The 24,745-nt window shown below is 40.3% G+C and overlaps 1 protein-coding gene across 2 annotated transcripts; it reads right to left on the reverse strand.

Moving 5' to 3' along the window:
• Window positions 1-761: 761 nt before the first annotated feature.
• LOC311281895 (inter-alpha-trypsin inhibitor heavy chain H3-like) lies at window positions 762-24,376 on the reverse strand. 2 transcript variants are annotated; one of them, XM_084395250.1, is made up of 22 exons: window positions 24,220-24,376; window positions 23,989-24,021; window positions 23,368-23,391; window positions 22,209-22,363; window positions 21,990-22,094; window positions 21,745-21,907; window positions 20,412-20,522; window positions 20,141-20,269; window positions 18,123-18,239; window positions 17,860-18,028; window positions 8,737-8,862; window positions 8,378-8,559; window positions 7,980-8,168; window positions 7,436-7,575; window positions 7,083-7,240; window positions 6,879-6,908; window positions 6,461-6,526; window positions 6,256-6,369; window positions 4,221-4,422; window positions 3,269-3,441; window positions 2,190-2,301; window positions 762-2,105 (listed from the first exon to the last, which is right to left on the reverse strand). In XM_084395250.1, exons 1-22 carry the CDS (start codon window positions 24,337-24,339, stop codon window positions 1,967-1,969), a joined length of 2,757 nt encoding a protein of 918 aa, XP_084251376.1. In that variant the 5' UTR covers window positions 24,340-24,376; the 3' UTR covers window positions 762-1,966. The 2 variants fall into 2 exon arrangements, with proteins under 2 accessions (XP_084251376.1, XP_084251377.1); XM_084395251.1 differs by lacking the exon at window positions 23,368-23,391.
• Window positions 24,377-24,745: the final 369 nt, after the last annotated feature.

The following is a 24,745-nucleotide window of genomic DNA, read 5'->3' on the forward strand; positions in this document are numbered from 1 at the left end:
TGTTGCCATTAAGCGCTGCTATAGCTTTCAGTTTTAATCTAGAGAATCCTCCCTAGAAAAATCTGTCAACCAAAATCAGCATACAAAATAAGCCGAATGTATTATTATTATTAAAAGATTGTTAGGATGGTTGACCTGGGATAGAACCAGCAATACAGAATATTTCACACTTTTTACTTGCACCTGATGAAGACCTGATGGTCGAAACGTTGTACTTTTAATACATTTATCTTGAGTAGCATGCAGTGTGCGGACTTCACTTTTCTTTTTTTGTTTACACTTTTTACTTGCACCATTGATTTTAGATGGTAGTGTTTTATTTTTAATTTATTTAGAATATAGAATTTTAATATCAGCCATAACATGAAAATTATTACTAGTATAAACCAGATTATTTTTATGATGCATCTCTAAGGATATGAATCCAATATTTTAAAGATATTACAAAAGTATCCAGTAGAGTGATTTTAAAGTACCTGTGCTATTTTAAAGGTTCCTCATTTTGTTTTTGAGTCTCGTACAATGGGTTTACATGCTTCCAGGGTCAATAAACACTTTCATATTTTCATCATTTACATTGCACATCACCTCATTTCAGAAAATGGTTTGTTGGAAGATTCAGTCTCTTTAAACCCCCTCTTTTCTGAGAGCTTCCTCTGCTCTGATTGGTCAGATGGCCCAGTCTGTTATGATTGGTCGACCGCTTGTGTTGGAAACACTGCGGCTATTACATATCTGAAATTCAGCTCCGGATCTTCCTCAGCAATTGTTACACAGTGATATGAACAGTAATAATGGTGTCGGTTTTACTGTGTTAATTCGAGTCCTCGTCCTTTTGAAGTGCCTCAAAATGGATTCGCAGGACAGAAAACAGCATCATCTCGACATGTCGGCAACATGAGCCAAACCTTTCCAGTCTCAGCTGCAACTACATAGTTTAAGGGACGATAAGTCAAGTAGACGTTGTTCGCGGGCAGCCAATGAAGACTACAGGCTGGCATTTTGCAAAGTTGTTACAAACCTACATAGATACGTAACAGGAAGTGAGATTGTAATTGATGACGACTTGTTTCAACAGTTTAGAATTTATTGTTTGTTTCGTTAAGGAGACAATAAACTTATTTGTCGTGCACTTTGTTATTGGAAACTTTGCAGACCTTTTACATTCACAAACAGCTGTATTACACTACATTAAAGGTCAAATTCATAATAGGGCACTTTAATGTATGTTAAATGTCACTTGTGTTTACATTTCAATCTTAATTTATATATTTCATTTTTATAGATATATATATATTTAAATGTGTATCCGTGATCTCATGCTTATAAGTTCCAACTAGCGTTGTCATGATAGTGGAATTTCTAACTTCGATACAACACAAATAAGTGCAAAATATTGGAAATAATGCGAAAGTGAAAATAAAGTGTATCCCAAATTGTTGTTAAACTGATTTTGTTGCATTTACTGAGCTGAAAACACTGGATCACGAGCTGCATGCGTGCGCACTGAACACAGAGCCATGCTTCACTCTGAAACATGCAGCACTGCTGACTTTATACTCATTTAAACGACAAGTTTTGCTTCATCTGGGGGACTTTTTGCTGACGAATAAATGGGGAGATCTAGGAAGAGAAGAGAACTTCTTGTTAATTTAGTACTGACATCGAAACAATAAAAAGCTGATTGAAAACCGGCAAACCTGTTCTTTAAAATACACACACTGCTGTGTTTGTCAACTCACTGACAGAGAGAAGAGAGAGCGAGAAACCTCAGGTGGTCTCAGTGTATCGAAAATTAGTATTCCAAATCAAACAACTAGTATTTTGACAACAATATTTCCAAGTACAAATGATTTGGTCAAATTACATTTAAAGGCTGATGGCCTAATCATTTTGATAATTTCTCTAATCATCTGTTTGATAACTGTTGTCAATCATTGATTTTTCTGGCTTTAGAGGCTTATTGTTAGACTGTCTTGAAGAGGCCAGAGACGATGTAGTCTGTGTGAACTCCATCCAGCAGTCCGGTGCCGTTACTGTGAACGAACCAACAAGGCACTTGCTCTCCGTTCTTCACATCTTGTCTGAAATCTCTCTGCCAACCCCTGTTGACAGAATAATGCAGTGTAATTGTGATCGACCCCTCCATGTTCAATGAAAGGGTAAACTGCACAGTGTCTTAAATTCACCTGGTAACTACAAGCTCTTGTCCCTTAACAAACATGATGGCGTCTGGTTTCTTTGGATCCTTTCCTGGAAACGGTTCACTCACTTCAAACTCCAATCCATGGTAGAACTGACCTAAAGAGCCGTGAACAAGTTCAGAGTGAAACCGTCACAGACTGTGTCGCTCAGTAGAAGTTAAGCTAAGTTGACAGCATTTGTGGAATAATGCTGATTACCACAGACATTGACTTTCCTATTGTCCATCCTTTTTTTTGGGCTAATTTAGTAATGTTGAAAAATGTTCACTGTTTCAACTGTATAGCCACATAATGTAGAAATATGTAGGCCTACTTTATCATGATTTTGGTGTGAAAAAAATTGATGATTCATCTTTTCTGTGCAAAGTCATATCCAATTTTACAGCTTTGTTGCCATGACAATGAAACACCATAATCCCTAAAACGACTGTCCTTCCTTCCTTCCTTCCTTCCTTCAACATTACTCCACAAATGCTGTCTATTGAGCTTTACTTGTACAGTACCTGGACAATTATTTTAAAGGGGAACATGGCAACTCTAGCCATTTCTTCGCTGATTTTCTCTTTTGTTGTCGTGTGTTTTCTCAACGAGCTCCCCCTACAGCTGTGGGCCGTATATTTCACAACTCTGTAGTAAAAAAATCTCACTTGTGGCACCCTCCTCCCCCCTTCTACCGCTGCTCATGCGCATTTGTTATTATGGGAGCCAGCCAACTTTATCGTGTGGAGCTATGTCTACTGAGGTGGGTAATACATCATACACAGTATCATATGGCGTGTGTGTTTATGTTGAATTGCCGTAAAGCAGTTTGTGTTTCTCGCTCGTTCTCACTTCTCACGAGACTTCCTATTTCCAACTTACCGGGACGTTAGTCCCCATGTTGCAAGATTGGTTTTCCGCCGGGGAACGCTGGGGGGTGCGGGGAAAGTCAACATTCTCACCAGAACTGGTTATTTAACCATCCAAATGATTTCTAAACGGATTTACTAAGTTGAAATAGTTGCCAAGTTCCCCTTTAATATGACATATACTGTATATTGTAGTAAGTCCTTTAAGTGTTTTACCAAGCAGGCCATGGACATTGCCTGAAAACAGGTGACTGTCCAGAGTGTAGAACCCGAGGTAGTCTTGATGATACGGATGTTTCTGCCAGACTTTGTGCAGGATAATAAGAAACTTGACTGAGTTCCTCAGGGTCACTGTTAAACTGCGATCTTTGATCACCTGCAGATCCATGCTGGAGAAAGAAGGACAAAGTTCTGTGAGGAGGTTTAGTCTTTTTCCAACTCCTTTTACACATTTTAGTCAGCTCATAATGACCTGACATGAATGAAGTGAAAGATGATGTGTGCTTCTCAAGCGGAAGGCTGTGTCCTTCCTAGTCCAGGCTTGTGTAAGTGAGGCTTGTAGGCTAGACTCCTCAGCATTAAAAGCCGGAATGAGTTGGTCTATTAAGTGCGCAGGGCTACGTCACACATGTTCCTGCCCCAACTGTCACGGCACAAAATACTATTAAAACTTAATTTTGGAAAAATACTTTAATTAAAATGTTTTATTTTAATGCAATACAGCCGTCTGTGGACTTCCAGTTTAGAATTTAGTGATTAATTTAAACCAAAACAAAAAATAACATGTAGCCTATGCCTTCATCTCTGAAAACATTATACTGTATTTTAGTCTTACATTTCATAATGAACCTTGTCTAAGATTATTATGAAATGTAAGACAAATACAGTATAATGTATACATGAAGTGCCGAATCGTTTTCCGTCAGTTCTTTTTAAAGAATTGGAATGTGTGCAAATGATTGTGGGGGATTTAAGGACGCGAAAATGAGCTAAATGAAGGACGCGAAACGAAGGCTGTCTCAAATTGAAATATCCTTAGAAGGCAGCCTTCGTTTCGCGTCCTTCATTTAGCTCATTTTCGCGTCCTTAAATTTGACGGAGCTTGATGACGTGGCAGCCGAGATATGCAGCCTTCCGATTGAGAAGCACCCGAGATCCTGCATCTTACTTGGGCCCTTTAACCGTGGCAGTCTCAGTCCAGAAGAATTTTGCTTGTTTTCCCTCATCAGACACTGAGATCTCTTTTGTGCTCACTGTCAATCTGATGCCAAACTTCTCATGAACGATTCCAAAGCGCCCAAAATAGGTGTTTACTTTTTCCCCAGGGATGACCTTCTTATCGCCAATGGTTTGGCCATTTACCAAAATACCTGTGGAGCACCAAAGAAACAAATAAAAAATACTAAAACATTGAACTTCACAATAGCTCAGAAGATAACAACAGACATATTGTCCTCTTGTATTCTGTCATTGGTGAGTAGCTACTCTGGGGAGCTTAAGCCCCTGATTATTGTATAACGTTAGATAATACAGATTTTAATATAAAAATATTACTTCCTATGAGTCCAGACTTGTGTGACGTTACGCCGCTTTGACTGTCGGGAAGAAGTCTGCTTTCATAAAATTGACCCATGCGACTGGTTTTGTGGTCCAGGTTCACAAATGACAAAAGGGACACCATACGGTCGCATGGGCTTAATGGACACGCGCACGCGCAGCCATTGTAAGTCCACAAGACCGAAAGTGCATATAAAGTGTGCCATTTGGGACAGGGCCTAAACCTGCTCTGAACTTGCTGTGCTGTCTATTATTGGTCCAAGTTCATAAATATTGTGTGCTGCGCAGCTCTATCTTGTAGGGAGGTTTCTTACGCTACTTAGGTTTCTTCAACAGTGCGAAACCAGTCGATGTAAAACAAACAAACAAACAAAAAAACTACATGAATCAGTCCCAGTATGCTTTGCATGGGACTGCATTAGGACAGTAAATAAAGCAATGAAGTGTTATGTGATTTGAGTAAAGGGAAAGACTTTTTTGTGAGATTTCTGTTATGTTTCTCTTACGTTGGAGTTTTTGTTGTTACCATTTTGCTGAAGAACAGAGCTTGAAAAGCTGCACTTGACAGCTTGGGAGAGCCACAATTCAAATCTAATCTGCCAATCCATCTCTACAGCACGACTTCACTATCCAGCTAGATTCATCATCAATCACCCCATCAAGGTCGGTCAGAAATCTTGGAGTGATATTGGATGACCAGCTGACCTTCACAGATCACATCTCAAAGACAACTCGATCATGCAGGTTTGCACTGCACAACATCAGGAAGATCAGGCCTTTCCTAACTGAGCATGCAACACAACTTCTCGTCCAGGCCCTGGTCATAGGCTTGACTACTGCAATGCTCTTCTGTCTGGACTTCCATCGTGTGCAACTAAACCTCTACAAATGATTCAGAATGCTGTCGTCTTGTCTTCAACGAGCCCAAAAGGGCCCACGTCACTCCTCTCTTCATCACTTTGCACTGGCTACCTCTCGCTGCTCGCATCAAGTTCAAGGCATTGACGCTTGCTTACAGATCTATCACAGGCTCAGCTCCCTCCTACTTTCACTCACTCCTAAAAGTCTACATCCCTACCAGAAACCTACGATCGGTCAACGAGCGACGTCTCACTGATCACAGAGAGCCACAAAATCACTTTCCAGAACATTCTCATTCACAGTTCCATGCTGGTGGAATGCTCTCCCCACCCTCATCCGGAATGCAGAATCCCTGGCAACATTCAAAAGACAGCTGAAAACCCTTCTCTTCTGTGAGCACTTAACCTCATTAAAAAAAAAAAAACTTTCCTTTTCCTTTATATTCTACCTTTCCTTTTCCTTTATGTCCTCGCTTATCGGGCTTATGCTACTCTGAACAATGACTGAACTTCGTATTTTGAGCACTTCTTGCGTTGTTTTTGCCTCTTCACGATGACTCGCTTAATTTAGTCCTAATTTGTAAGTCGCTTTGGACAAAAGCGTCTGCTAAATGACTAAATGTAAATGTAAATAAAAATGTTGAGTAGTTTAAACCTATTAGATTTAATATGAATCAATAATGCCAGGAGGGGGAACCACGTTTACGATAGAATAACTGTGTTCTATACAGCTATGCCTGGGGAATGTTAATGTACTTTTCTGCTAAAATAGCAAGTTGGTTTTACCTGTAAGCGGGTCTCTAACCAGGTTGAAGATGGTACCAGGTTCGTCATCAATGTTGAAGCACAGAGCGTCATTCTTTTCTGGCAGCTCAATGATGAAGTGTGGATCTCCATCAACTATTGACAAATTGTAAGAATAACACTGCTGATGTGACTTATGAATCTTTACCTTCATTTCACATGGCCAGTACATGGATTTAACATTTACCATAATATGTAGGTGATGGTGATGAGTAGCTCACATGTGAGTAGCTGGCCGGTATTAAACCTGCAACTAAGATAAAATAAATGCACCAAAATAGTTCACTTGGTTTTAAATAATGTCAAATATAAAAGAAAGCTTTAAAACTCTTAGCCTAATTTGCACATTAGTACACTATAGTCTCCATGCTCATGGCGTCACGGACACCAGTATTTAAACGATTCATAAACAATTAATCACTGCCTGGCCAACTAGATTTCGCTATGGAGATAACGGGTAGGATTATCATGATTGTTCGGTTGCTCAGCACATTGTGACTGTGTTTTAGAACATTTGTTGTTTGTTTTTGGACTATGAAGGAGCGGATACTGTGATAGTGATGTCAGACTTAACCAGATTAATAAGGGCTAGTGTAATGGCTTACCACCATATCTGCCAAGTTTTCCTCGTTCCTCTGTGGATGAGTGTTGAGAAAAGAGTAAGTGTCATAAAACTGAATAAACATGAACAAAATCACTGAGAACACTGGAACTCTGTTTTAAATGTATGGGCTTCTCCTCTGAGATTAATGTGCCATTTCCATGAGTTTTTGCAAACTTCTGTTTGCTATTTGACAGTTTAGTCATACCTTCAGTCAGTTTGTCGGCAATGAACATGTCGTTTTTGGTCTCATCTTCAGGTTTAGTGACGACCATGGAGGTAAGCGGCGTAACAAAGTTGTACTTTAATGAAAGGCTTAAAGCATCAGCAGTGGCGTTTCCTTTCTCCTCTGGAGTACCTTTGTCTCTGTCAGAAAACATTTTTGTATTATAATTGGACTTGATTCAAATCTTCTGGTTGAAAGATTATGAATAAAGTCAGACCCAATTAAAATCAGTAAAAAGAATTCAGACAAATTACATTTATACTAGTCATTTTCACATTAGGTTAACTATGTAAGAAGGCTTGTTGATCTTTGAGAGTTTTAGGTTAGGAACTGACTTCTTATCCAGGAGCTCCTGGATGGTCAGATACGCCCAGAGACGCTCAATGAAGTCCCCAAAAATATACTCTTCATCAGGAAATATGGTTTCCCACTTCTGAGCATTTGTCTGACCTTTCAACTCAAAATTATTTTCAAACTGTTGCAAAACAAACAAAGCAGGTAATGATGGAAGTTCTGATACCACTGATAATGATGGAAGTTCACTGAGAATGTGATAATAGATATTAATGATAATGTTATCCAGCTTAATATGCAACAGCAACTTTAATAAGCCTGACATAGCAACAGTAGCTCAACCAATGGTGTGAGTTTGGGGCAGAGCTATCTGTCTATCTCCAACCAATGGCTGACGAGGGGAAGTGTGCCCCTATAAAATGTCTGCATCATAAAGGCTTTTTTCTTTTTCACACTTACAAGGAGATGATTTTGGCGCACATACACCCAACAACCAATGTCCACATTTAAAACAGATTTATATACAAATTACAATTACTATGGACCGTGTGTATATGTGTCTGGAACCATAGATTATTTACTCACCCCTTGTGCGGACACTTCAATTGCAAAGTTGTTTATGTCATTTAAGTCATTAAGTCGCCCAGCGACCATGATCTCCGAGCCGTTGAATAGCTGTTTAAAATGGCTTCTTGTCAATGAGTTAACAGTGTTGTCCGGATAGTGAAAATTCACCTCTGAAAGTAGAGGACTTGACACTTCTTCATAAAATCCCTGGGTAGAAAATAATAATAATGGTAATATATTAAAATACTCTATAACGGAAGGTATTGCTAAAGTTGAAAAGTGTATCTTTACGTTTTTAGGACTTTATGATTCTTAAAGTGATTTATGAGATTTTTTGAATGAAGATTGATTTAATTAAAAAATAATAATGCAAAGCTTAATAATGCTTAATTTTGCAAAGACCCCAGCTGTGATACCTGTAGCTGAAGCGGAGCATCTGAGTCCTCATAAATCCTGCGAACCATGCCATTGTTCTGCTTGCTCAATGTATCCAAAAATCCATAGTCTGCATCGTTACCGAAGGCCAAACTGAACAGAGTGATATTCCCATTAATTGCATTACGAATGCTCTCTTGGATCTCAGGAAGCGATCTTGGCCCTAAGAATTAGTCAAATGTATGATTAAAATTTACCATCACAGGCGACAACAGGCGACAAAAATGAACAACAGCTACAAATAACTGATTAGTTAATCTATAGTCTGCTCTTGAGCCCAGCTTTTTTGAGCTTTATTAGTCTGGAAACATTAAATGGTTGTTGGTATGTGCATACATACATCGGTTTGGTTCCCCATCAGTCAGCAAAATGATCATCAGGACCATATTCTCTGGGGCTGTCCCGTTACGCTGTTCTTCATACAGCATCTCCACACCATGAATGACAGCATCATGCAATTCTGTACCTGAGACACAAACAAAAGGTGCTCGTGTCACACATTTGATTAGTGATGTAGAAAGGGTGCAGAATATATTTTATCTTTAAAATGTGATATTTTGTCATAACTTTAAATCTGGAAGTAAAGTTTTTCAGTGTAGCCTAGATGTTTGCGTTTGCAGGTCTAAAATAATGACTAACACATTTTAGATGCTTATAGAGTAACTTTCCTGATTTTCAATCTGCTTTGAATTGTTACAATGTCGGTAGTAACTGAACAATGTTCCCTTGTTCTCCTCATTACCTGGAAAGAGAAATTCATGTTTATTTGCCACTCTCCATTGACAAGCGTTAACTTCCTTGAAGGCGGCGGGTAGTCTGTTCAGGTTTAAAACTATTGGATCTGCCCAGAGTCACTCTGGATCTGCCATCACCAATCGCGTTTGGTCGTGACGTAACCCTACAACTCAAACTAGCGCACAACCTCAACATCATCGTTCTCAGCCACTCCCTCTGTTCGCTGATTGGACCGGTTAAAATTTGGCCGGAGAAAACCCAAGAATATACCACAAACCCAGACGACGTACTGAAGGAGAATGAAAATTGAGCGGAAGTATGTAGGAGGGTGGAGCCAGGCTAAGTAAAAGTCTGCTGGATGATGCAAAATGCTTCAGGGCTTTCGTGACAACTATAGATTATACTTCCACATTTTGTATCCCTGTTATCGTAACAATGGTTATTGTAAGGGTAGGTTTATCACTGCAATTTGTATTGTACTTTGTCTACGCTTTAAACAGCATGATAAAAATGGAAAACTATATGGCAACAGCTTTCTTACGTGTACACGTTTACGTTTTGCTTCGGGGCATTGCGAATTGGCAGTTTCTTTCAGTTTATCCCCTCCGTTTGGCCTAAAATTAAAGCTGTGTTCGAAATCGTCCCTATACCCTCATTCCCTAACTCCCTACATTACTCCACTAATATAATTCACTTGAAGGTCTGTATGAAATCGAGTTAGTGAATTCGGACCCTATCTTGCACCCAGCGCAATTTACTTTGTACACCGACGCATGTTTCATTCCTATTTTGCACCCGCGCAAAGCGCGCTTTTCCCTCCACAGAAGCACGTCGCTAAACTAGGGAATGAACTTGCGCTCCCTGGGTGGTTCAGCGCAAAAAAGGAGGCGTGTTCCGGCGCAAACGTTCCCTGGTGCTATTTTACTGTTCCATAAAACAATTGCGCCACTGGCCAGAAAAAACCTAGTCTAAAGTCAGTGGCGCGTTGTGCGTTGTTCATTATGCTATTTTAAGGGCGCATGCTTGACCATAATGTATAGCGTGCACAACGCGCATACACTTTGATTCTTTAATCTACACAGAAGCAGCCGTTTTCATTTTTGCAAATCATATTATTACAAACGATAGATAGATAGATAGATAGATAGATAGATAGATAGACAATTTATTATAAAAGCATACATCTAGCTTACACATTTACCCACATTATTAGGGATTGTCAAAGGTTGTTTTTTTTTTTTTTCATCATCTACTGAATTTTTTCGTCAACGATACCAGGGACACCGAAACACCGGGGAAATTTGAAATTTGGTGGGCATGTAGCCCCACTAGACTTTCATGGAAAAATTTCGTTTGGTCCCCGGGGGCCACTCCCCCCCCCCCCCGCGCTGGGGCCCTCGTGAATTTTTCGTCAACGATACCAGGGACACCGAAACACCGGGGAACATGAAATTTGGTGGGCATGTAGCCCCACTAGACTTTTACGGAAAAATTTCGTTTGGTCCCCGGGGCCCACCCCCCCCCCCCCCCGCGCTGGGCCCCCCCAAACCCAAAAATGCAGTTTTTCCTAAATAACTACCTGAACCGTGGCACCGAGGATGAAGAAATATTTATGGTATGTTGGTCTACTAGACTTTTACAGAAAAATTTCGTTTGGTCCCTGGGGGCCACTCCCCCCCCGCGCTGGGCCCCCCGTGAATTTTTCGTCAACTATACCAGGGACACCGAAACACCGGGGAACATGAAATTTGGTGGGCATGTAGCCCCACTAGACTTTTACGGAAAAATTTCGTTTGGTCCCCGGGGGCCACTCACCCCCCCCCGCGCTGGGCCCCCCGTGAATTTTTCGTCAACGATACCAGGGACACCGAAACACCGGGGAACATGAAATTTGGTGGGCATGTAGCCCCACTAGACTTTTACGGAAAATTTCTTTTTGCCCCCGGGAGCCACTCCCCCCCTGCGCTGGGCCCCCCCAAACCCAAAAAATGCAGTTTTTCCTAAATAACTACCTGAACCGTGGCACCGAGGATGAAGAATTTTTTATGGACTGGTTGGTCTACTAGACTTTTACGGAAAAATTTCGTTTGGTCCCCGGGGGCCACTCCCCCCCCGCGCTGGGCCCCCCCAAACCCCAAAAATGCAGTTTTTCCTAAATAACTACCTGAACCGTGGCACCAAGGATGAAGAAATTTTTATGGTATGTTGGTCTACTAGACTTTTACAGAAAAATTTCGTTTGGTCCCCGGGGGCCACTCCCCCCCCCCGCGCTGGGCCCCCCGTGAATTTTTCGTCAACGATACCAGGGACACCGAAACACCGGGGAACATGAAATTTGGTGGGCATGTAGCCCCACTAGACTTTTACAGAAAAATTTCGTTTGGTCCCCGGGGGCCACTCCCCCCCCGCGCTGGGCCCCCGTGAATTTTTCGTCAACGATACCAGGGACACCGAAACACCGGGAAACATGAAATTTGGTGGCCATGTAGCCCCACTAGACTTTTACAGAAAAATTTCGTTTGGTCCCCGGGGGCCACTCCCCCCCCGCGCTGGGCCCCCTGTGAATTTTTCGTCAACGATACCAGGGACACCGAAACACTGGGGAACATGACATTTGGTGGGCATATAGCCCCACTAGACTTTTACGGAAAAATTTCGTTTAGTCCCCGGGGGCCACTCCCCCCCCGCGCTGGGCCCCCCCAAACCCAAAAAATGCAGATTTTCCTAAATAACTACCTGAACCGTGGCACCGAGGATGAAGAAATTTTTATGGTATGTTGGTCTACTAGACTTTTACAGAAAAATTTCGTTTGGTCCCCGGGGGCCACTCCCCCCCCGCGCTGGGCCCCCCGTGAATTTTTCGTCAACGATACCAGGGACACCGAAACACCGGGGAACATGACATTTGGTGGGCATGTAGCCCCACTAGACTTTTACGGAAAAATTTCGTTTGGTCCCCGTGGGTATTCCCCCCCCCGCGCTGGGACCCCCGTGAATTTTTCGTCAACGATACCAGGGACACCGAAACACCGGGGAACATGACATTTGGTGGGCATGTAGCCCCACTAGACTTTTACGGAAAAATTTCGTTTGGTCCCCGGGGCCCACTCCCCCCCCCGCGCTGGGCCCCCCCGTGAATTTTTCGTCAACGATACCAGGGACACCGAAACACCGGGGAACATGAAATTTGGTGGGCATGTAGCCCCACTAGACTTTTACGGAAAAATTTCGTTTGGTCCCCGGGGGCCACTCCCCCCCCGCGTTGGGCCCCCCATGAATTTTTCGTCAACGATACCAGGGACACCGAAACACCGGGGAACATGGAATTTGGTGGGCATGTAGCCCCACTAGACTTTTACGGAAAAATTTCGTTTGGTCCCCAGGGGCCACTCCCCCCCCGCGCTGGGCCCCCCATGAATTTTTCGTCAACGATACCAGGGACACCGAAACACCGGGGAACATGAAATTTGGTGGTCATGTAGCCCCTCTAGACTTTTACGGAAAAATTTCGTTTGGACCCCGGGGGCCACTTCCCCCCCGCACTGGGCCATCCGAAACCCCAAAAAATGCAGTTTTTCCTAAATAACTACCTGAACCGTGGCACCGAGGATGAAGAAATTTTTATGGTATGTTGGTCTTAAGGGCCCACATCAACCTAGCCCATAATCACTCATTTGTGATTTGCGCCCCTCCCATAAAAAATTTAAATGCAATATTATTCTGCTTTAATCGCCCCTATCTTCAGTTGAGATGTTCAGAACTGCACCATATTTCATGTGTATGATTAACTTGACATCCTCTGGGGGTATGCTAAGTTTCGTAGAATTTCATCCATGGGGGGGGGGGTCTAAAATAAATTCATTTATGTGCACATTTAGTGACTGTACACTCATCGGCCTGTAGATGGTGGTGTTGAGCAAAGGGTTGCTGGTTTAGGATGATACTGTCACACACACACATGCAGGAATACAAACAAACGCAAGCCTGCACAGACACTGACATCCACACGCACAGACACACACCCATACACACACATACAAATCCACATGCACAGACACACACACACAAACACACACGCGCACACACATGTACGCACGCATACATACACGCACAGACACACACACACACAGACACACACATACACAAACACACACACATACACACACACAGACAGACATGCACATACTACTACTTTTTTTAGGTATATACTAGGGGTGGAACGGTACATGTATTCGTATCGAACCGAATCGGTACGGGCGTCACGGTTCGGTGCATGAATTTACACGGAGAATACACGGTATAAAAATAAATAAAACTCGCGTGCAAATTAATTCATGTAATGCGGAACTACTGTTAGATACGCGGGTTCTTTAGGGACACCTAATCTGTAGCCCTGCCTTAAGCTAGGTTTGTTTATACTTTCGCCCGCCTGCCCAGCGCGAGCTTCCGCTGACCGCGCGCGCGCCTCCCAAAATGGACGAGGCAATTTATACTTAGCGCTCGCCGGTGTAGGCTACTATTCTTTGGAACGACAGGGTGCGACTCGGTGTAATTGTCCTCTAAACCATCAGGAATCAGCGGTGAGAAGTAAGGTACACTCGTGAATGTTTATTTTAGTACAACAACACTTAGTACACCAAACCCACACTATAAAAGAATCGTGTAAAGCAACCAGATTATTCCTTATGACATTAGAAAAAAAATGGATATGAGAACGTAACCTACAACTAAATTAACGTTATCTTACATAATTTCTAAACATTTTTATTTAGTTTTGTGAACCTTTTTATAAAACATGGCCATTTATTTTTTATTTAAAGGGCTTATACCTGCTATTGTAGGCTCATTTTGTTAATGTAAGCAACTAATTTAGACGCAAGAACTGGGTGCCGGTGCTGTGAAATGTACATGCTCGGCCAGATTCGGCTCGAAGTCGTGCGTCTTCGGATGCGGAGCCGTGCGCGCTAAAAAGCCGCGCACTGCCCACCGCCACACGAAATGTGGCTTTGCGCACCCAACGCACGCGACCGCCCACACAGTCACTGCAATGACGACATTTTGCCATGCGCACCCTTGTGCTCGTGCGTCTGCACATAAATAAGAGATGCTTTATTTTCAGTTTTATATCTGATTGTCTTATTTTGTTTACATCTTACTTTACACACTTCAGGCCAGGCTGTTGCAGCTAGCTGAGGGGAGAGACTGTATGACACTATGTGGTACAGCCTGAGACATGCACAATACAAAAAATTGCCTTCTGCATTTTTGTTTTGCTTTTCCCTCCATTGTACCGAACTCGTACCGAACCGTGATGTCTGAACCAAGGTATGAACCGAACCGTGACTTCTGTTTACCGTTCCACCCCTAGTATATACATAAACATGCAATACAGCCAAATTGCTCCACGTCATTTATTTTTGTGGAAAGCCAGTGCAGGCCTGAGCGGCGGTCATATTTTGTACCGCCATGCGGTACATCTAGTTATATGCCTGTTTAACCGAAGCTAATTTGGGTGTGTTTCTCCATCCCCAATGTCACTTCTCTCTCTTTTACGGCCGTGACGAGAGCGTCGGTCTCCTCGGCTGTGAACGCTCCTGGCGTGCGCCTGGCAAATCCACCGTTATAATAGCCATACACCAAGGAAAAAGTGCGTCTGCTCTTAAAGGGAATGTGAGATGATGCTCTGATTGGTTTATTTCACGTTACGCCCAAACCACACCTATGAATAATGAAGCTACTTCAGACCAACCCCTTTTAGATTTGCGCCAGGCGCAAGAGTCATTTATCCCGTTGCGTTTCAGATCGTTAAAATAGGGCCCATTGTGTGCCGGAAGCTTAGCAAACTAGCGACTCCAGTGGTAATGAAAAGATTTATCCTGAACTCTGTCATGGAAACTAGCATTTATAAACCTTAATTGAACAATTTAAAAATCAATTAAAATGAAATTATACCTATATAAAATTGGAAAATTGTATTGATGATTCAGCTGTGGGAATTCATGCCCTCACAGTTCATTATGGGTATTCTCTAGCTGTTGAGTGTACAGCAGTTGTAGACTCGTTATTGTGGTGCATTATGGGATTAAATGAGTACACTCAATAGTGTCAACTGTGGTTTCTGACACCACTATACAAGGCTGTTCCCTCAAATAGTGCTCTATTTAAGGGTATATACAGTGTTGGGGAGTAGTTAACTACAAGTAGCGACGCTACTAACTTAACTACATTTTTCAGTAGCTTGGCAGTAGCTCAGTTGCTTTTTAAACAGTGTAGCTTTTCCAGTAGCTAACTACTTTTTGCAGCAAGTAGCGGTGTAGCGCGAGCAAAAGCTACATTGCGTTTTGTTGTCGAGCCTGCGCGAATCAGCGCGATGCAAGGATATTCTTCTTCTTGTTAGATTACAAACAAATTTTTTGCCATTACCGCCACCTGTTGTTTAATCACGCATCTTGCGGCTAACGGTTCACTGACGTACAGAAGTGGGTTGACACACCCATATTATCCATGATGGAGCAAGACGTGGCGGCAGATTTGGAGGATGGAGAAACAACTAACGTTAATTACCCATGGCCTTATTTGTCCAAGTTCATGTCTCTCAAAGAAACGACAAGTAAAGGTTACACTTTTGTATGCAATCTTTTTAAGAAAATGTTCTTCATGCAATTTACGTTGGATATATATTTTGTTCTTGCAATGTTGTATTTGTTGCAATTTTGCACTTTTGACAAACAGTCTGAGATATTTGAGTGTTGTGTGTAATAAAACAATACTCTTTGAAATCATAATTGTATTGCATTGTTTTAAACACTAAATATTTTACTTAAAACATTCCGTTGTCACTTATTCAGTTATTTATAATATACGTTGTTCAAAAAAATCAAAAGTAGTTTCAATGTAGCTAGCTACTTTTTGATAGTAACTTGTAGTGTAGCTAACTACTTTTCCAAAAGGGTAGCTTGACTGTAGTTTAACTACTTTAACTTGCGAGTAGCTTGTAGCTTGTCAAACTACAGTTTCAGAGTAGCTTCCCCAACACTGGGTATATAGGAGGCAATTTCAGACACGACCATTAAAGGTGCTGTATGTAGGATCCAGCGGCCTCTAGCGGTGATGTTTCAGATTGCAACAACAGCGCTCGTGCTCGTGAAAAGCAATAAAGTTACAACTGTAGTCTTTCAGATCAGATAACGTTAGCAAATGGTCGGCGTTAGCTGGCGAACTAATGATGTCTAACTTGAGCCAACTAAAGCACAAAATCACAATATATTTTACATGCTTTGAAGTATTGTTAGCTTACCTGTCCAAAAGGATGAAAGCCAACTCAGGGTCTGTTTTTATACCTAAAACAAAGCGTAATTCAACTCTCCATAATTCAAACGCTCTGCCAATGTTGATTCGTGTTTTCGTCCTGAGTCGATCCGATTGACGTTTGGCCTGACGAGCTTCAGCAGATACTTTTTTTTTTTTTTTTTGGAGTTTGTGTTGGAGTCTGTGTTGTGCTGGAGGCAGGTCGTTTTTTGGTGTTATCAGACTCCGTGTCGTTAGCTGCAGTGCCGTCGCAATAGACTGTATATATAAAACAGATCAGGAGCGCGCATGCACGTCACATCCGGTGGATTTCGCAGAAAATCCGACCCGGAGACTTCACATAAAAATAGGAATACTGGCCTTCAGAGGTAATAGCAAAACGCGAAAAGTGGATCATTGTAATGTGTGATTACAACCCCTTCACAGACGGGCAATAAAAAAAGGATTCATTTTATAAAAAAAGTTACATACAGCACCTTTAAATATTGACTACAAACAAACACAGGGCTTTCAGATTTTCTTTTGCGAAGTTCTCCATCAACGATAGTTTGCATCCTTTAGCCGCTGCCTACAACGTGCTGGATCCTTCACTGGAAAGTGGAAACCAAAAGTTACTCACTTCTGTTAAATGTTTACTCTATTTTTGCGCCCGGGAACAATACAAGTTGACACCACCATTATGACTAAAAGTTTGCCAAGAAATATTTCCTACTAAAGCAAGGCATTATTTGACTCTGGTAAGCGTATTCATAGCAGACTGGTGGGAGTGGCCTTGGACAGCAACATGCCCAGTGCATTATGGGTGTTGAAGTTTTCCTATCTATTTGGCAAAAGGGAACACAACAGCATTTTTTCATTGTTTTCTCTAGTCAGGTAGTACCAATTTATTAATTATTTCGCCTTTGTTCTGTATAGGTAGTACACCTTTAATGTAAGGTAAACTATATTAAGTGAGATTTGATGTTCTCAGTGCATAGGCAGCTTTAGGGATTCTTTCACCAATTTAAGGATTCTTTCACCAATTTAAGTAAATATGAAATTCTATATATTTATTGACATTCCCAGTTAATATAACATGGAGCAGCAAAATTAAAGCAATAATCCAGGTATGAATTAAGTATTCACAGAATACATGTACTATGTTTATGAGAAATTATTAGAATAAATCTGCCTAGAACAGTAGTCCCACCCATTTACAATTAATTTAGCATATTTGTAAAGGAAGAATTAATGTTCTTTAACAAGCCGATATAAATAAATAAAATTTCTGCTTTTAACCCTCAAATGGCTCCTTTCCTAGTCACGGTGCATTGTACTGTTGTGATTTATTTAATGTTTTTATATGGATTGCACCAAATTAATCTTGTTTATAATTTGTTCAGTGATAATCTCAGTTTATATATTTCATATTCATACTTACCCCCCATTACTTCAATTGTTTTGACATATTCCTGGGCTGCATGCACATTTTCCTTTGTTGCTTTACATAAATGTGGCCGCCATACAACAAAGGTGCTTGAAAAGACGATGATCGCAAAGTAGTCATCCTCTGGGAGTTCACCCAGGATGGTCACTAGGGCATCTTTGGTCTCGTTTTGGAAACAAACGGACAAATTAACTGTCCAAAGTCCTGACAATCTTTTGAAAACAGTATTTTCTCATTTAACAGACATCATAACTCACCTGACTCATTTTTTTCCCCACCATCGAGTAGCTGTTGTCTATCACAAACACAACCATCTTTGGTACTCGTGGAAGACTGGCTGGTGCAAAGAAATGCACAAAGTAACCATTGACAACCTGTAGATGACACACACACACACACACACACACACACACACACACACACACACACACACACACACACACACACATACACACACATATCTATTTATATCTATTTCTATTTTTTTAATAAGAAAAGTAAAAAGAGTAAAGGAAATGGAAGGGAGAATGGACTAATGACTGGGATATAAAGGTGCAGTAAGCGATTTCTGATTCCAAATGCTGTTGAAAGTGGATCGGACCGAGCAGCACAACACACTTGTAGCCAGTGGGTCAGGCCAGGGTGTCAATTGGGTGTATAAGTTGCATTGACATACCGTGGCTGCCTGGTCATGTCAATGCAATATATTTTTATTCATTGCATGCAGGATTAATATACTAGTTATGTTACTATGTGTTACATACAGTGCTTGAAGTGGGGCGGTATTTCTCCAAAGCGTACCTGCACTTTTTCTTGCGTGCCGCTACTTCTCGCATGTAGCCGGTACTCTACCACTGACAGAAAAAGCGTCAGTGTCACGCCCATTTCACATATTTCCCGTTTGCAGTGCGTTTTTTTTCCGCACCCATATTAACAGGTTAGAGCTTTCACACTGCATGCGGATGCGGTCCAGCAATGCGTTCCAGGAGCGGTGCGTATACAGCAGTGCAACGATCAATTCCACACCGAGTCTATTTTCACTGTGCTGCACGCGCTCAATTAAAGTAACAGCGCATGGTTCGTGGTCAAAATTAACACAAAATATGACATGAAAATATAATAATCTCACTATAAATGCATTTAATTAAATAAAATGTAGTAATCTCACCATAAATGTATTTTTGGACTTGCAGACTTGGAGTAGTTCTGCTTTCACACACAGGAACGCACAAACACGACTTGTTTAAATACATTTGTGTTGTTAATAAATAACAATAAATTGTTGTTGTACCAGCAATATCTCCAAGTTTTGTTTTTCACTGTAGAAATCTCAAATGTCATGATTACTTGCCAATGCAAGAGAGTACCGGCACCTTTTTTCCCCCACTTCAAGCACTGGTTACATATAATTTGTATTGTTACATAAAACAGAACAGTAAGTAAATTAAAGCGATCTGGTTGTTATATTCATGTCATGTGAAATCAACGGCATTGCCAATGTATCTATTCACAACATGATTTTGCAGCGTTGAGTATTGTAGCTCATCACTGGGATTTCTGTTGGAAATTATGACCAATCAGAGGTGTTTAAATTACCGGTAGTGAGAATCTGCTTAGTAGCTCTCAAAATTCGTCATCTTCACTTTATTTTTTGTGAAGCATTATTTTGCTATTTGAGAGCATTTGTGCGGATGCAATGATTGTTGTGGTGCGTTTCAAACTCTGGTGAGTTTTCATTTTTCTACAAAACATTCGCTAATTATTGCCCGCTGTGAGCTGATACAGTGACTGGTCCACCGTTCTGTTCAACTTTACATAATCAATTCAACTTTATCTTTACATTCTTAACTTTAATGCTGATTTTGGTTAATATTAGCCGTCAAGCACTCCCTTTCGCTGTGCTCCGATGTCACATGACTGGGAGCTAATTACCGTGCAAAATAGAGAAGAGAGAAAATGAAAAGGACACTGTGAGATTTCTTTTGTAAGCTGTGTAAAGTTACAGATAACGTTAGTCGCAGAGTTGGAGATGCCGATCATGTGGTGAATGTGGATCCACCTGCGGAAAAGAAGGCTCACAGTTTTCAAAAAGAGTGTCTGAAAGACTTTGAGTGGCTCGCTATAAAAAAAGGCTCAATGATCTGCGTTCACTGTAAAGCCTGTGGGACAGAGGTGAGCCACTCAAGATTTAGGTTCGATTGTTGAAGCTTTTCATCATCAGGATGCTGCCGATTCAGTTGTCATTTTTACTTTTATAATCATAATGAAATCTGACCTGAATGTCACCAATGTCATGAGCACGGTTGACATCATACTTAATGAAGAAATCTCCATCAATGAGTGTGCCGTCACACTCGGAGCATTTTCTCTGTTGATCCAGTGTTGGAGAGAAGGACACATGGGCCTGAACAAAGGTTACAATTTGACATCATTATCATTTCTACCAATATTATTGTCTAGCAGATTATTTTTAGTTATTAGTTAGTGTACTAATAATGCTTTACACTAAGTGGCATCCATTCATCCAAAGTTTTTTGAATAATCACCTTTTTATCACTGACAGTTTTCTCCACTAGAGGGAGCAGCTCATTGGTGATGAATGTACCATAGGCGTCCACAAATGCAATTCCCTGAGGCTCATAGATATCTGCCACAATCTGAGGATGAGAGACCGGACTAAGTAGTCATTTATTTTAGCTTTTAATTATAATTGCATAATTTGAATTCAGTCAACAAATCATTCATTGTTTAAATGCGAGGTGTTCAAATTAAGAGAGGAATTACTACTGCTAAAAATTGTGGTCACTTTACAATACGGTCTCATTTGGTAACATTAGTTATTAGTTAACATGAATTAACAATGAACTATACTTCTACAGCATTTATTAATCTTAATGTAAATTTCAGCATTTACTAATACGTTTTTAGGATCAAACGTCTTTAAACACTAAGACGCAAGACACTTTAACAATGGCATGCGTAATAGATCTATGTAATCATATTAATAGGCAGGTACACTGATAAAAATGATTTTGTGAAGTAAATCCTACAGAAAAAAACAATGTAATTTACATGAAAAAGTTAGTTCAGGCAAGAAAAAAAATATATAAAAAAATAAGTAAATTCTATATTAGTACTCAATTCAAGCGTGTAGAAATGAAAGCGTTAATATCAATGTTATAAAATTAAGTAAAATTAAGTAAAATTACTCAACTTTTCTGATACTGGTGTTCCCATCATGCACTGGGCCTTGAATAATTAATGAGATTGATTTTCCACTGTTTTCCAGCTGTATTTACACTGTTTCATCATTGCTTTTGTTGTTAGAATTAGTAACCTGCCATTTTGTGACATTTGGAGTTCATTTTCTACTCAAAATGACACATTCAAACACCAAAACGATCCATCAAATGTTACCGTCATTGTGTATTGTCTACCAAGTATTGAGGTCTCTGCGTTCACATGAAGCGCAGCCTCTGATCTGTAGATATGGTGTCTATAAATTACTTCGATATTTCTAAGTAAAGTATATACTTTACAGTGTGGTTTAATTCAATGTTATATCGTTTTATTGCAAAGGAAACTTCAACTAAATAAATATTACTCAACCTTTTACTAGCCAAGTTAAAATGACCTATTTTCACTTAATTTAGTTAAGTAGAGTTTACTTAATTCCATATGTGAAATTTACTTTAAAAATATTTGTGCAAAAACTTGCCAAAGAAAAATTAAGTAAATTTTACATATTGTTTTTTTCAGTGTAGTTGACAAGTATGTTCACGACCATTACATTTTTGTAAGTTTTCCACCACTTCACTTATTAAAAATATATCATGTGGCTCCTCAATTAATATCTGCTGCAGTCAGTTAACAGTGAACCTGGAAGTGTTGGACCAGCTGTTTGGGTTTGACTCTGATCATGAGCTCATATTTGCCAAACTGTCGCTGAAGAAGTTCCTCATGGGTGAGAATAAATACGACACTGCTGTCTGCTGCGACGTTCACAGAAACAGAAAACTTCTCCATTTTTCTACCTGAAGCCCTGGAATACCAGAACACCAGTTAGTTAGTAGGATTTGAGCAACAAGCAAGTTCATGTTGACTTCTTGTTTTCTTCTTCTCACTTGACTAAACCAGCAGTCTGGCCAGATGACACAGCCTTCTGATACTGCTCCTTGGCCTTCTCTTTTTCCTTCACTTCACCTGTATATGTCTTGCCATCAATCTCCCTGAAAATCCAAAAACATCACGACATTAATAGCAATAATTTTAAAAAAAGCAAACATAAAACCGAAATGCAGTAGATTCTCATGGCTCATGCTGACTCATGGGAAAGGACTGACATGCTAAAGTTGGTGATGAAAGACTTCTTGGGTAACTCCACCTCAAAGGACACTTCCTGTGAGATGCTGGCCTTATTCAGAGCTTTCGTGGTCATGACAGTGTGGGCGAAACGTGATGTGACTTTACAGTCCACCTTCACGCTCTGTACCTCTATCTGAAAGAAGAAAAAAAAAGATGCAACAAAAGGGTGATATACTTTGTCATTTCAACAATGACAACAATTCTTTCCTATGGTACATTGCTTGTTAACTGATATATAAACTTCTTGTTGCAACAAAAGTATTTTTATTACAGAGTAGTTTAAGCAGTCCCTTTCAAAGAACCTTTCCAAAACTAGCTGAACTTTTAGTGAAAGGGCAAAATATTCCTCAAACAAATGTTGCAACCGCGATTGTCTATTGACTTAGACAGCGGTCATTTCAGGATAAAGGTTGAGCTTGTTGAGGTCAGTGTCAGCTGCACTATAAAATGTCAAACTATACTGTGGATGAACAAATTTTATTCAAGTTGAATGTTATGAATAACCACAGTAAAATGGCACGTAGAAACATGCACACACAGCAAAATTAAAGGGATAATTCACCCAAAAATGAGAATTCTGTCATTAATTACTCACCCTCATGTCGTTCCAAACCCGTACAACTTTTGATCATCTTCACAACACAAAATACAATCTGAGAGATTTCTGTCCCTCAATTGACAGTCTATGCAACTACATTTGAATCGAGCGGTTTAATCTAAATTTTCTGAAGAGACACGATTGCTTTATATGATGAACAGATTGAATTCATGGTTACTAAACCGCTTAATTCATATGGATTGGTTTTACGATCTCTTTATGAACTTTTTGAAGCGTCACAGTGGTAGTTGCGTAGCTGTCAATGGAGGGACAGAAATCTCAGATTTCGTCAAAAAGATGTTTCGAACATGAACACGGAACGACATGAGGGTGTTTTTGGGTGAACTAAATTAATTGAATAAAATGTAATAAAATATAATTCATTAACTTTATATAATTAACTGTATCATTAGGCAGCAAAAGTATATTTTTTAAGAGTCAAATAAGTTAAAGATAGCTCATTAACTGCCCACATTTCAAATTAACTTTCAAATCAATGGATTGACCAGATTGTGTGAGATTTAATGAAGAGTTCCCACCTCAGCACTGCTCACACTTCGCTTCTGTTAGGAGGCAATTGGAAAATGTATTTTATTCATTTATTAGGCAACTATGTGTAGTTGTAAAAGGTTAATATAGTCAAGCTAAACACGCACACACACACAAAAATTGCCTACTTCATGTATTGTGAATTATTTGACTACTTTCTGTGCATCAGTGGTTCTCAACCTTTTTGACTCAAAGGTTTTTCATTAGGCTTGGATATTTACTCTGGTGTTTCTGCTGTGATTGTGACATTGCTGCTTGTTTTTGAACAGACAACTGACATTTGTTGATATATTACATTCATTAAAAGTCACGTAAGCGCAACCGCGATAGAGACGATATATACAGTAAAATCTCTACCAGTTAATTGTCTACTGGTATATCGCCCACCCCTAGGATTCATGTATGCCTATTCATGCAGCAGCATATCTTACATGTTCACAGCAGTGTGTCTGTGTATCTATTGGCAATCACAAGCCTGTATTTGCTTTTTTATATACTGTATATTTGAAATGAAATGAATTGAAATTAAGTTTGCAGAGGCCCCCCAGCAGGCCCCGGCCCCCTGATTGAGAACCACTGCTTTATGTAATCTATTGGCATTGTTGCAATACCTTTAAGAGTCTGGCCGTGCTGGTTTCACTGTCCTGGAGGGGCAGAAGAGGACACATCACTGTACATATAAACTATGACGGCTGAACTGTTTTCCCATATTTGATACTGTATTGACATTGTAAGACATACTGTTGCTCAGAATGTTACTGATCACTGCTGATATGTTAAAGATTATAAGGCACTTTATTAGTGCAGCAAAACATAAATTAGGATAGCAAAAGCAGACCTACCCATTGCTCGTCGCCTTTTGTGATGACCAGGGTCTCAAAAGACCCTAAAGTAAAACATACGCACACAAACACACAGAATATCCACCCTGTAGACATTGTGCACTGTCCGCTCAATCGCATTCAGGACTATTGAATACTCTAAACCCTTGTGTACACTTTAAAGCAGAGCAAAAACCTGTTTGAGTGGGTGTTGGTGGATTTGTGATCTTTGTTCCTAAATTCTTGAATTGAGTGCAGTATTGATCATTTGTCTCATGGTATTTTTGTTTTAGACTTTGAGGGTGCGAATTACGATGCCCCCTCATTAGAAAATATCCTACTTATAATATGGAGCTTTACTTGTAAATATGTAGTGGCATTTCTGTAGCTGTGACTCAATTTATTTTAAATTGTAATTTTGGCAGCCCCTAAAATGGGTCAAACCATTGACATTACCTAAGCAGTTGAAGTAAATGCGCTCATTCAAGCACACACACTTGGACAGCAAGAACACCCATGTGTCTAAAATGCATGTACTGTGTTCAGT

Source organism: Rutilus rutilus (genome assembly GCF_951802725.1).
Source record: "Rutilus rutilus genome assembly, chromosome: 22".
In the NCBI taxonomy this organism is placed as follows: domain Eukaryota; kingdom Metazoa; phylum Chordata; class Actinopteri; order Cypriniformes; family Leuciscidae; genus Rutilus; species Rutilus rutilus.